The following is a 14,970-nucleotide window of genomic DNA, read 5'->3' as shown; positions in this document are numbered from 1 at the left end:
TAAAGCCTTTTTGAAATGGGACAATGTGGTTAGATTAACGAGAGTCTTGTCTTTAAAATGGTGTAAAATAGTTGATTGTTTTGAGAAAATTGAATTGTGGTATTTTAGTTGGTTTTGTATTTCGCGCCGTGCGATGCCATTGGCTGTTGGCTAGGGGTTCCGCTAGCGGAACGTCTGTCCTCAACAGGTTTTAAGACATGAAGGTAAGTCAATACGGAACATTTCAAGAACTTTGCAGTCGCAAAAACCATCAAGCGCTATGATGTTATTCTCTGAGGCTGAACGGAACATACCACCCCCCCCTCAACATGCACAGACCAGCTGGCTGGTGTGTTTACGGACATATTCAATCACTCCCTATCCCAGTCTGCTGTCCCCACATGCTTCAAGATGGCCACCATTGTTCCTGTACCCAAGAAGGAAAAGATAACTGAACTAAATGACTACAGCCCAGTAGCACTCACTTCTGTCATCATGAAGTACTTTGAGAGACTATTCAAGCATCATATCACCTCCACCTTACCGGCCACCCTAGACCCACTTCAGTTTGCATACCGTCCTAACAGGTCCACAGACGATACAATCACCATCACACTCCACACTGCCCTATCCCATCTGGGCAAGAAGAATACCTATGTAAGAATGCTGTTCATTGACTACAGCTCAGCATTCAACACCATAGTACCCTCCAAGCTCATCATCAAGCTGGAGGCCCTGGGGCCTCAACCCCGTCCTGTGCAATTGGGTCCTGGACTTTGACGGGCAGCCCCCAGGTGGTGAAGGAAGGAAGGAACATCTCCACCTCGCTGACCCTCAACACTGGGGCACCACAAGGGTGCGTGCTCAGACCCTCCTGTACTCCCTGTTCACCCATGACTGCGTTGCCATACACGCCTCCAACTCCATCATCAAGTTTGCAGACGACACAACAGTAGTGGGCTTGATTACCAATAACGACGAAACAGCCTACAGGGAGGAGGTGAGGGCACTCAGAGTGTGGTGCCAGGAAAACAACCTCTCACTCAACGTCAACAAAACAAAGGAGGTGGTCGTGGACTTCAGGAAGCACCCCCCTATCCACACCGAAGGGACAGTAGTGGAGAAAGTGAAAGTTTTAAGTTCCTCGGCGTACACATCAACGACAAACTGAAATGGTCCACCCACACAGACAGTGTGGCGAAGGCGGCACAACAGCGCCTCTTCAACCTCAGGAGGCTGAACTTTTACAGATCCACAATCGAGAGCATCCTGTCGGGCTGTATCAGAGCCTGGTACGGCAACTGCTTCGCCCACAACCACAAGGCTCTCCAGAGGGTAGTGCGGTCTGCACAACACATCACCGGGGGCAAACTACCTGCCCTCCAAGACACCTATAGCACCCGATGTCACATGAAGGCAAAAAAGTTCAAAGACAACAACCACCCGAGCCACTGCCTGTTCACACCGCTACCATCCAGAAGGCGAGGCAGTACAGAGACTGAAGAACAGCTTCTATTTCAAGGCCATCAGACTGCTAAACAGCAATCACTAACTCAGAGAGGCTGCTGCCTACATGGAGACCCAATCACTGGCCACTTTAACAAATGGATCACTAGTCACTTTAAATAATGCCACTTTTTAATTATGTTTACATATCTTACATTACTCATATCATATGTATATACTGCATTTTATACCATCTATTGCACCTTGCCTATGCCGCTCAGCCATCGCTCATCCATATATTTATATGTACATATTCTCATTCACCCCTTTTTAGATGTGTGTGTATTAGGTAGTTGTTGGGGAACTGTTAGATTACTTGTTAGATATTACTGCACAGTCCGAACCAGAAGCACTTCACTACACTGGCATTAACAGAAAATTTGAGCTTTTTGGTTCCAACAACTGTGTCTTTGTGAGACGCGGTGTGGGTGAACGGATGATCTCCGCATGTGTATTTCCCACCGTAAAGCATGGAGGAGGTGTTATGGTGTGGGGGTGCTTTGCTGGTGACACTGTCTGTGAATTATTTAGAATTCAAGGCACACTTAACCAGCATGGCTACCACAGCATTCTGCTGCGATACGCATCCCATCTTGTTTTGGGCTTACTGGGACTATCATTTGTTTTTCAACAGAACAATGACCCAACACACCTCCAGGCTGTGCAAGGGCTATTTTACCAAGAAGGAGAGTGATGGAGTACTGCATCAGATGACCTGGCCTCCACAATCCCCCAACCTCAACCAAATTGAGATGGTTTGGGATGAGTCGGACCGCAGAGTGAAGGAAAAGCAGCCAACAAGTGCTCAGCATATGTGGAAACTCATTCAAGAATGTTGAGAAAGCATTCCAGGTGAAGCTGGGTGAGAGAATGCCACGAGTGTGCAAAGCTGTCATCAAGGCAAAGGGTAGCTATTTGAAGAATCTCAAATATAAAATATTTTGATTACTACATGATTCCATGTTTTATTTCATAGTTTTGATGTCTTTACTATTATTCTACAATGTAGAAAATATTACAAATAAAGAAAAACCCCTGACTGAGTAGGTGTTCTACATCTTTTGACCGGTAGTGTATGTGTTGTTGACCCAACTGATGTGGTGTGGTAGTAGATGGCACACAATGTAATGTGTTTTGAACATATGGGAGAAGAGGGGATAAAAACGCTATTTATACAATGGTTTGGAATTCCCATTGTTAGAGCCTATCCTGTCCATGATATACTAGACAACATACACATGGCCAGTACATTCATAAAAGTGCAATTGTTTACATCAACTTTTCTTTTTAAATATATTAATTTGACCTTTATTTAACTAGGCAAGTCAGTTAAGAACAAATCTCATTTACAATGACGGCCTACCCCAGCCAAACCCGAACAGCGCTAGGCCAATTGTGCGCCGCCCTACGGGACTCCCAATCAAGGCCGGTTGTGATACAGCCTGGAATCGAACCAGGGCCTGTAGTGACGCCTCTAGCACTGAGACGCAGTGCCTTAGACCGCTTCGCACTACTAATACTACTTTTACAGATCCACTGCCCAGCCATTCTGTAAAAAGCATCTAGACATTTTCTCCAACATTTGCAACATTGTTGCAATATTGAAATTCAATCTCCATGTGTCCCATAGTAATGAACGTGTCGGAAGTCGGGGCGAGACACGCAGCTTTTCTCAGCCAGTTGAAATCATGAATCAGCATAGTGTTTATTGATATTTACAAAGAAATGTCAATAGAAAAACAGGTCAAACGAAATGCAGCTAGTTTGCTGACTTACCAGCTTTCGTCTGAAGTGTTAGCTGTGTAGTTGGTTCGCTAACAGGGGGGAAGAGCCTCCATAGCAACCATTTTTGCCATAGAAAACGGCAAAGTTCTGGAATTATCAACCAGCGCTTGGGTAGTTTTGCTTTACATGACAGTCAATACGAATAGAACTAACGACCAAAGAACGCCTAAAATTGCACTTGACAACCAGTCTTACTGAATGTAGCATCACATTTTATTGAAAAATGTATGGTTTGGGAAAGAATCGTGATTTTTAATGCTGGTAACCAGTTGTATAAAAGCAATAATACACTCAAGTCCATGTGTTATGACATTTTTATTATGCCTGTGGTGGTCTACGCCTGTAACGTGTGCACTGGGAGTCGGGAAGTAAGTTCAGGGAGTGAATCATTTAATGAACAAAACAAGAAACATGAACAACGCACAGACAGGAAACAAACAAAAACAATGACGCCTGGGGAAGGAACCAAAGGGAGTGACATATATATAGGACAGGTAATCAAGGAGGTGATGGAGTCCAGGTGGGTGTCATAATGCGCTGATGCACGTACCAATGGTGACAGGTGTGTGTCATAACGAGCAGCCTGGTGACCTAGAGGCCGGAGAGGGAGCACACATAACAGTACCCCTTCCCCGACGCGCGGCTACAGCCGCAGGACGCCAAACAAAATGACGATCCCGGGGATCAGGAGCGGACACCTCTGCTAAGGCGCGGGAACCTGTCGATCCAGCTGAGGCGTGGGAGCATGACGACCTATAGCGCCAGAGAGAAAGCATACGTGACAGTACCCCCTCCCTGGCGCGTTCGGCTCCAGCCGCAGGACGCCAACCACAGGGACGATCCATGGGATCAGGAGCGGACCGGTCGCCTCCGCTGAGGCTCAGAAACCTGATGAACCGGCTGAGGCGTGAGAGCCTGATGACCCGGCTGAGACCTCCCCGGTTGCCTCGGTTGAGGCACGGGAACCCGTTCACCCAGCTGAGGCATGGGAGCCTGTCGAGCCAGCTGAGGCAGGGGAACCCGTCGAGCCAGCTGAGGCCTCCCAGGTAGCTCCGATTCTGACACCCGGACCCGACATCGCCTCCAAAACAAAAGCAACAAAAAACCTCTCCCTGATGCTTCCCTTTGGTGAGGTGTCATTCTGTAACGATGTACGCTGAGAGTCGGGAAGCAAGTTCAGGGAGTGAGTGTTTTTGTATTATGTTTCATTTATTTATTAAAACACTCACTCCCTGAACTTGCTTCCCGACTCTCAGCACACATCGTTACTTCACCTCATGGCTATGACCACGTCACAGCAATGATAAAAATGTCATAACACGTGGCCTATCCTGTATTATTGCTTAAATTGATCATAACTATTGTTATTAATACTTGATAGTCTGTACAGCCTTTCCTATGGGTATGTCTACATTGACTTGCTCAAAGCCTTTGTAAAAAAAAAAAAATCCCTTATCCTGTTATTTCAGTACATTATACTGTATATATTATACATTATATGTACAACACCCGCATGCATTTCAGTATTACGTGTTTGCATTGTGACTGTAGCTTACAAACTTGTCCTTGATTAAATTAAACATGTTACATGTTTGGTTGCAGCTGGGTCATTTTTGAATTGTGGTGGCATTTTGGAAAAAACTAACTTTTCTAAAATATATTTTTTATTTCAATGTATTCATGTACGTCATTGCATTCTAAATCAACCAATATGGCAATTTAATGATTTTAAATTATTTTTACCATTTTGACATTGTGCCACCAGAAGAAGTAGTAACACCAATGATGGTAACACAGCGGGTTACCACTGATCTGATTTAAATCCTGATCAAAGATGCTCTGGGCGGAAGATGAGAAGGGAGAACAGAAAAAAGGGATAAGAGGGTAAGAGAAAGATTTATACATGAAAGATAAGCAGAGGAGACAAGGAAGATAAAAGGGCAAGAACAGAAATGAGAAAAGAAAGAGTTTGATCGGTAGGGAGGAAGAAGGGTGGTCTTGTGAACCAGCCTTATCACTTAGACGAAACAGACTGGTGAAAATAAATATCAGGCTGGTTCTACGAGGCTAAAAGAAAAGTGGGTGCTCCAAAAGATTACACTGACCCTCTTCCGCAGGTTGTAAGTGAGCAGCAGGTTCCGTGAAAAGTGGTTAGAGAAGGCCGTGTAGAACTCCAGAACCTTCTGCAGGGCGTCCCGTTTGATGACATGGAGATCACAGTAGGTCAGGGCACGCACGTTGGCACAAGCCTGGGTCAGGGTCACCTCCTTCCAGAACACATCCCCAAACACGTCCCCTTTACCTGCAAAGAGAGAGAGAGCACCAATTTAAGATATTACTTCTTAGATCTAAGAGATTTTCCATCTGAGATTTAGCTAATGCCTAGACTTTGAGTCCGCAGAAAAACAAAGTCACATGGCACGCAGGAAACCCTGGTTCAGACCTGTCAATCACACCAACAAAAGCCTGTTTGAACCCAATAACCTTCCTGGCCAAAACCCAAAACTTGTTGATGAGAGTGAATTAACAATGACAAACCATAACCAGACCAGTGGAGGCTCCTCGGAGGAGGAAACTATACAAAATATGTTCACGTCACCAAATAATTGATTAAAACACACTGTTTTGCAATGATCTTCTACATGGTGTAGCCGGAGAACAGCTAGTTTCCATCCTACTCTGGGTACATTGACTTCAACACAAAACCTAGGAGGCGCATGGTTCTCACCCCCTTCCATAGACTTACACAGTAATTATGACAACTTCCAGATGACATCCTCCCAGAGCTTTTGCAGCATGAACTGACATGTCCACCCAATCAAAGGATCAAAGAATACATCTAGAACTGAAAGCATAAGCTACAGCTGTGGCATTGTGTTGTGTGAAAAAACTTCCCCTTTTTAGAGGGGCTTTTTATTGTCCCCAGGACAAGGTGCACCTGTGTAATGATCATGCTGTTTAATCAGCTTCTTGATATGCCATACCTGTAAGGGATGTAAACAAATTTGTGCACAAAAGTTGATCGTTTTTTGTGAGTATGGAACATTTCTGGGATCTTTTATTTCAGCTCATGAAACATGGAACCAACACTTTAGTGTGTATATATGTTTTTGTCCTCCCTCTTAAATGGCATCAACCGCCACTGACAGAGACACTATGTATATTTGTTCTGATCACTGCGTCTGGTCTCTGAGAGGATCCTATTTGTGATTCTATGAAATTGAACTTAAATGGATGAGCATATAAAAAAAGCGCAGACATTCACGACACAATACCTAAATGTAAAGCTGTCCAAGTACTGACCATTTTAAATTAACTACAGTTGAAGTCGGAAGTTTACATACACTTAGGTTGGAGTCATTAAAACTTGTTTTTCAACCACTCCACAAATTTCTTGTTAACAAACTATAGTTTTGGCAACTCGGTTTGTGCATGACAAGTAATTTTGCCAACAATTGTTTACAGACAGATTATTTCACTTATAACTCACTGTATCACAATTCCAGTGGGTCAGAAGTTTACATACACTATGCCTGTGCCTTTAAACAGCTTGGAAAATTCCAGAAAATTATGTCATGGCTTTAGAAGCTTCTGATAGGCTAATTGACATAATTTGAGTCAATTGGAGGTGTACCTGTGCATGTATTTCAAGGCCTACCTTCAAACTAAGTGCCTGTTTGCTTGACATCATGGGAAAATCAAAAGAAATCAGCCAAGACCTCAGAAAAAAAATTTGAGACCTCCACAAGTCTGGTTCATCCTTGGGAGCAATTTCCAAACGCCTGAAGGTACCACGTTCATCTATACAAACAATAGTACACAAGTATAAACACCATGGGACCACGCAGCCGTCATACCGCTCAGGAAGGAGACGCGTTCTGTCTCCAAGAGATGAACATACTTTGGTGCGAAAAGTGCAAATCAATCCCAGAACAACAGCAAAGGAACCTTGTGAAGATACTGGAGGAAACGGGTACAAAGGTATCTATATCCACAGTAAAACGAGTCCTATATCGACATAACCTGAAAGGCCGCTTAGCAAGGAAGAAGACACTGCTCCAAAACCGCCATAAAAAAAACAGACTATGGTTTGCAACTGCACATGGGGACAAAGATCCTACTTTTTGGAGAAATGTCCTCAGGTCTGATGAAACAAAAATAGAACTGTTTGGCCATAATGACCATCATTATGTTTGGAGGAAAAAAGGAGAGGCTTGCAAGCTGACGAACACCATCCCAAACGTGAAGCACGGGGGTGGCAGCATCATGTTGTGGGGGTGCTTTGCTGCAGGAGGGACTGGTGCACTTCACAAAATAGATGGCATCGTATGGAAGGAAAATTATGTGGATATATTGAAGCAACATCTCAAGACATCAGTCAGGAAGTTACAGCTTGGTCACAAATGGGTCTTCCAAGTGGACAATGACCCCAAGCATACTTCCAAAGTTGTGGCAAAATGGCTTAAAGACAACAAAGTCAAGGTATTGGAGTGGCCATCACAAAGCCCTGACCTCAATCCCATAGAATATTTGTGGGCAGAACTGAAAAAGCGTGTGCGAGCAAAGGGGCCTACAAACCTGACTCAGTTACACCAGCTCTGTCAGGAGGAATGGGCCAAAATTCACCCAACTTACTGTGGGAAGCTTGTGGAAGGCTACCTGAAACGTTTGACCCAAGTTAAACAATTTAAAGGCAATGCTACCAAATACTAATTGAGTGTATGTAAACTTCTGACCCACTGGGAATGTGATGAAAGAAATAAAAGCTGAAATGAATAATTCTCTCTACTATTTTTCTGACATTTCACATTCTTAAAATAAAGTGGTGAACTTAGCTGACGTACGACAGGGAACTTTTACTAGGATTAAATGTCAGGAATTGTGAAAAACTGAGAAACACCATGTAAACTTCCAACGTCAACTGTATAATATTAACTTTCATATCTTTGTTGAATGATTGAGAGTGAATGGGACAATGTTTGTCGCGGTGACTGCAAAAGATAAGATAACCTTTGTTATATTACCTAATGTTTTATTCCTACTTAGAACTCATGCAATTGCACAAGACCTGCATTCATTTACAAATGCATGTGCACACACAAACACCAGAACTGGGTTAAAATGCTATTTCAGGAATTTCAATTACTTTTCAATACATTTTAAAAGAAGTATTCAGATAACCTTTATTTGGGAAAAAAAACTAAGCACTCGGAAAGTACTTAAATACATTGACTCAAATATACTCCCATGAATTTAACCCACAATTTGGTTGACTATTTGGGTTTTACAAATAACCATTTAAATACTCAAATAAAAGTACTTGTTTTGGGCTGTGTATTTGAAAAGCCTCAAATACAAAGAAAAAATATTTAAATAACAAATACACTTGTATTTGAACCCAGGTCTGGCACGCACACACACGTTTTGTTCTTTTATCCTCATGGGGACAATAAAATGAATTTCCATTCAGAATTTAATTTTAGGGTTAGGGAAAATAGGGTTAATGTTAACCCTAACCCAAAACCTAACCTTAACCCTAACCCAAACCACTAACCCCTTACCCTAATTGTAACCCTAAACCTAACCCCTAAGCTTAAAATAGCCTTTGTCCTCATTGGGACGTGGGAAATGTCCCCACGAGGAAGAATCGTCGTTTTACTATTCTTGTGCAGACTTTGTGGGATTTTAGGTCTGCACAAGGATAGAAGAACCAACCCCCACACACAAACACATACATTTTAAATACTTTATTTGAATCCACCAATCAAATAAAAAAAGGAATCCAAACATTAAACATCATAAACAGGAAATCACTCCCATCAGTCACTTTGCTAATCACCATACTGCAAAGAAATCCCAAAGAATTGAATTTACATTCGTAGAAAGACACCGAATTTAGCTCAAGGAAAAACAATTCCTAATGGCATAGGCTGAGGATCTACGGTGAGGGAGTTATTTGTAGCTTGCTGGAGAAACATCAAAGTCAGGATAATTTCCTATTCTACCTACCCCTCTCCCCAGAGAAGCTCTGACTAGCACTCAGCACAGCACAAAGTAAGAATGTAGCACAGAACAAAACAACATAACACAGTACAGCACAGCATAGAACAGTACAGCACAGTATAGAACAGTACAGTATAGTACAGCACAGCACAGTATAGAATAGAACAGTACAGCACAGTATAGAACAGCACAGTATAGTGCAACACAACATAGAACAGAACACCACAGTGCAACACAGCTTAACACAGAATACCAACCTGCTATATTTCAGTTTATCTACTCCTTTAGATGGTAAGCTCAGCGATATAACGTAGGTGCACAAAGTAAACAGCATAGTGGGTTAATTTCCGCAACAACTAAGAGCGTTGAAGTGTTAGGCTAAACTTCTCAGCTGTTTTGGTCCCGTACCTACCATGCACTTACAGCGTAAAGCAAACCCGTGCACATGCGCAGAGACTGTGGTGACTGTGTGAGAGCAAAGTCGTGCATCTCGCTCATCTACGGTGCTGCTCGTGGCAAAGTAATTTAGCTGAGCCTACCTTTCATCTAACACCAGCACACACACACACATGCAGGCACGCACACCCAGACGCATGCTCTCACACACACACACACACACACACACACACACACACACACACACACACACACACACACACACACACACTGTGTTTCCATCCAGAAAAGTGAGCGGTTTATATCAGCCTCTTCCTAATTGAAACTGACATGTGCCTCAGCATTACGGTACGTTGTTGAAAAGCTGCCAACACCCATCAAATACACAGCCAACATTGAATTACAGCACGTAAGTGGGTGGGTGTGGGCCCACGTTTTCATTCCCCGAGATTAGAAGGTTGGGAGTTTGATCCTCATCCGAGTCATACCAAAGACTGTAAAAATGGGACCCAATGCATCACTGCTTGACACTCAGTTTAAGGAGATTGATTGGGGGTAAAGCCCTGGGATAGACTTGTATCCTGTCCAGGGGGTGTACTTGTACATCAAGCTGCCTCAAACTACAGAAACAGAAGATAGGCTCCAACTCCTATGAGCCCTTCCAGCTAACACAACTCAAGGCTATTTACACACTTACTTATAGTGGTAGTTTCTGGGTCGGTGGTAGTCACTCCTAACTATGTAAATCAACTAAACAATGGCCTAATTTACACTCAAATTGTAAAACACGTTTGACACATCGGTTGTGATACAACGGATAGTTTTGATGAGTTTGTCAGCATAATCAGATTGGATTGATAAAAAAACAAGGCTTTCATGTCTTACAGCCTGAAAGAAACCAAGGCAGTGACAGAGGCAAAAAAGGCACAGCAAGACAGCTACAGTTAGAATGCTGTTCTTCAGATTTGGTTAAATCTTGGAAACTCTTAAACAACCGCTTTCATGTCCTGCAGTTCGTGAAAAACCAAGAGAGAAAGAAGAATTTGTAAGTCGCTCTGGATAAGAGCGTCTGCTAAATGACTTAAATGTAATGTAAAATGTAAGAACTATCACGGTGCTGGTGCAGCAGTGATACTGTAGGCTATAGCAGCTACCATTAGATTAGTGAGAAAGTGATTGACAGCGGTAGCTAGTTCATCACCCAGGGTTCCATTGCCATGAACTAGCCAGGACAAGTATAACAACATAACATGATATCAATCCTCCCAATGAGCCAACCCACCAATTACAGGTCAGCAACTGAGAGAAAACAACCACAGCTACAGTGGGGGAAAAAGTATTTGATCCCCTGCTGATTTTGTACATTTGCCCACTGACAAAGAAATGATCAGTCTATAATTTTAATGGTAGGTTAATTTGAACAGTGAGAGACAGAATAACAACGAAGAAATCCAGAAAAACACATGTAAAAAATGTTATAAAATTATTTGCATTTTAATGAGGGAAATAAGTATTTTTACCCAGCAGGCCCAGGGAGGAACATCCATCTTGTGTGTATTGATGTTTTGATGTGTTGCATTTTTACTGTTCAGTTTTTAAAATGATGTTGTTTGTATATTTTCACGGCAATGTTTGCTATTTGCCCAGCACCGTCAATGTTTGTCTATGTAGCAATAACGATTTTCTGATATTTCAGGGCCATGTAAACAGGGTTGGATACATAAAACAGTCTGCACACACACACACACACACACACACACACACACACACACCGTCGAGGCCAACCAAAACCAGGATGCGAGAAAGGACAAAGAATGCATTACTCAGACATACTGTATAACAAGGCGTGATCTACAGACACTCAACATTTAGCTGTGTAGCCTTCACCCTCCAATCCCACATTAACACCTTGTTAATGTCTCAACAGGGACTGTTGTTGGGGTGAAATACAGTGAAATGTTTACTTACAGGCCCTTCCCAACAATGCAGAGAGGGAAAAAATATAAATAATAGAAAAAATAATAACACAAGGAATAAATCTACAATGAGTAACTATAACCTGGCTATATACATGGGGTACCAGTACCGTGTTGATGTGCAGGGTTACGAGGTAATTGAGGTAGATATGTACACACTGATGATATTCTCAGAGGAATCCCTAGTCTCTGTCCCATAGTGACCTCCTGTCAAGACCTTATCTCTGATGAGAAAAGTCCTGGGGCTCCATTTTCCACTTGCCTCAAAGCAATGTAACGGTAATGTCAAAAACAAGCATTTTGGTAGGTAACTCCAGCGTATTATTATCGCCAAGTTAGTAATTTTCTAATCTACATAGACCTGTTTGCTTTGAGATGGAAGTGCTGGTGTCAATGGAGGCACTGATGAGTCTCTCAGATCTAATATTGAGGCTATTTCTGCTCAATATATCGCTTTTTCCCATTACAATTTGAGTAGCGGTTTCCATCCACTTGTCAAAAGATTTGCAAGCTAGTTATCCCCTCCAAAAAAGTTACATTTTAATAGCGAGCAGTCCTGTCCTGAGCTAAAGCCAACTAGAGAAATCCAAGCAAAAATGACCACCACGGTACCAATGTGCACCGGCTCAACAGCAACTCGCCCAAAATGGCCACCACCTCATACTGTACAATGGACAGCCAACTCACCCAAAATGGCCACCACCTCATACTGTACAATGGACAGCCAACTCACCCAAAATGGCCACCACCTCATACTGTACAATGGACAGCCAACTCACCCAAAATGGCCACCACCTCATACTGTACAATGGACAGCCAACTCACCCAAAATGGCTACCATGTAAGCCTACTTCATCATACTTTACAATGAACAAGTACTCACCTAAGATGGCCACCACCTCGTCATCTTGGATGACCTCCAGGGATCCTGACACCACGAAACAGAGGCTGTCCACGCTCTCTCCGGCATGGTAGATGAGGTCACCAGGGGCACAGTGGATAGTCTGGAACTCCATGGCCAGGGCACGCAGGCACCCGTCACTGGCCAACCTGAATGCAGGGTGTTCTTTGAAGACTTTCCTGTTCAGGTGGACGCAGATATCTGCCCTCATGTCCTTAGGGCATATCTGCAATACCTGGGAGGGGGAGAGGAGAAGGAGAGAGGGAAAGAGCGGGAGAGAGCGAGAGGGTTGAGTTAAATAACCAAATTGTGCCACCTTCCACACTCATTGCCTTTGGTGAACCAGAAATTTCTGACTGGCAGCCATGATAGCATGTTGATACATTACTTTAAAATCCTCTTCTCTCTTGTGACTTTCCCTTCCATCTTTATCTTGAAATATTCTAAGGGTGTCGCATCATGGCAACCAACCAAAAACAGGCTGTTATTTATAATAATATGATCATCATCATCCAGTTATGGTGCTCATTGGGTAAAAGAACAAGTTAGAGGAGCATAGAAAATACAACAGTAAATCAATGTTATAATCCTGTTCTGTAAATCAGATTTTTCTGTTTTAAAAACCAGGAAGTATAAGTGTATAGAGCAACCACAATGGTGTCTTAAGGTTAGTGGTATGGGTTACAGTTAGTTGAGTATGTGAGAGCAGATCATACAAAGAATCCCCCAAAGCTGCCGATCAAACCAGCCTCCCTCTACAGGCCTGGCTGGGATGCTCTTGTCGTTACAGCAGCCACAGTTACACTCCTGAGAGGCTAAGGTGAGTCAGCAATAGCAGAGAATCCTTAAAGGATTTTACCCTCCTTCCCTCATCCATTCTCTCTGCGCTGTGGGAGAAATGTGCCTGGAAATTTGCATAGTGTTGCTTTCTGCTGACACGCATACAGCATTGGAATGGGCCAAAATCAGTACTGAACTACACCTACTTACCCCAGCTATCAGTGTTGAGGCAGCCCCAAAAGACAAACTGCTGTACAGTATTTACAAAATGTTTTACTTATTGGACACATTTCTTACATTTAATTTCTTCACTGGTTTTTCTATATGCTATGCTTAAAATTGGTTTCAAACCATGTCACATCAAATTAACTAATCTGATTATCTCATATTACAACATTACTTAGCTGAAGCAGTTTGGTAATCAGACAACGTTTGTCTGATTAGCAAACAGGATAAAGTCAGTTTTCATAAACTAACACCAGCTGTCATGACTCTGGATAAGAGCGTCTGCTAAATGACGTAAATATATGATAATCTGTTAATATAGCAGTGCTACAGAGCATTATCCATTAACTCAACACCCTCCCCTACCCCACATCCCACCCCAAGTGGACTGGTCCAGCACCACAAAACACAGAGTCACGAGCACCACCACAACACAAATGGGCCAGCTTGCTTCGGAAGCTACCATGCAGGAAAAACAAACAAACAAACCAACACGGGGGGGAGGGGTAATGAATGTCAAGGTAATGAATGTCTGGCTTACAGTTTGAGATACCTTTTCAGTATCTATGCCCCGGGACATGGACCAGGTGGAGGCGATGTAATCCATGACCCTCTCGCTCAGCCCCTTGGGCACCTGGTAGAGTTTGAGGAAGTCACGGACGCTGTTCAGCATCTCGTGGTAGCGGTTGGTGTTGGCGTACATCTGCTGGAAGATGGTGGTGACATTACCGAAGATGGTGGCGTAAAGCAGGGCTGGGAAAAGAAAGAAAAGATAAGGAAAGACAAGGGGGCGGATGTTTAGAACATTTAGAGAAGAGTCCATAACCACGGGAAGTAGAGGTGGTGAGGGTGCTGCAGCGGCACCTGAAAAATACAATTTAAAAAATAATTTAAAAAGTAGTGCACTGAGCCTTTTGTTATATTTTATTTAACTATGTCAGCACTGGGTCTTTAATAGTCCTGTATTAGCGGATATATCGCAATGGCGAAAAAAACTACTTCACGCAGCTATGGAAGAATCCGAGAAAGTTAGTTTCGCAGAGAAGGATAATATGCATTTAAGAACACAAGTTAACAGACGGGAGACTTCAGGAATTGATCCACTATTACAACATCAATGTGTTGAAATGTGTCAGTACTTGAAATACATACAGTAAGTCAAGTCATCAAAGCTTGTTGATCGGTAAAAGCTGCTCCTATTTGTAATATAACAATAAGAATGTGTCAAATATCCACTAAGGTTCAGAAAGATGTATCCTTAATCTTTGAGGACAAACATAGAAAAGAAGATTCAAGAACCAAAGTGACAAACAAGCAGTGTGTATGTGCCACAGAAAGCAAAAAAGACAGCCTCTCTGGTTGTGTGTGCTTGCGTGTGCGTGTTTAGAGGAAACCGGGCTGAAGAGGAGGTGACAGAGA

General features: G+C 42.9%; 1 protein-coding gene across 4 annotated transcripts in view; it reads right to left on the bottom strand.

Annotated features, from left to right (window-relative positions):
• LOC115153353 (potassium voltage-gated channel subfamily H member 1-like) overlaps positions 1-14,970 on the bottom strand; it is an 86,849-nt gene that overhangs the window by 31,380 nt on the left and 40,499 nt on the right. For 2 of the 4 annotated variants that reach the window (XM_029698709.1, XM_029698708.1), the window contains exons 10-12: positions 14,105-14,304; positions 12,529-12,781; positions 5,376-5,572 (exon numbers count right to left, since the gene is read on the bottom strand). In XM_029698709.1, coding sequence (XP_029554569.1) covers positions 5,376-5,572; positions 12,529-12,781; positions 14,105-14,304 — 650 coding nt within the window. Of the gene's footprint in view, positions 1-5,375; positions 5,573-12,528; positions 12,782-14,092; positions 14,305-14,970 lie in introns of all 4 variants that reach the window. The other 2 variants (XM_029698706.1, XM_029698707.1) reach the window with 1 other exon arrangement.

This window comes from Salmo trutta, chromosome 18 (assembly GCF_901001165.1).
Source record: "Salmo trutta chromosome 18, fSalTru1.1, whole genome shotgun sequence".
Classification (NCBI taxonomy): Eukaryota; Metazoa; Chordata; class Actinopteri; order Salmoniformes; family Salmonidae; genus Salmo; species Salmo trutta.
This window is presented reverse-complemented; position numbering and strand designations above follow the sequence as displayed.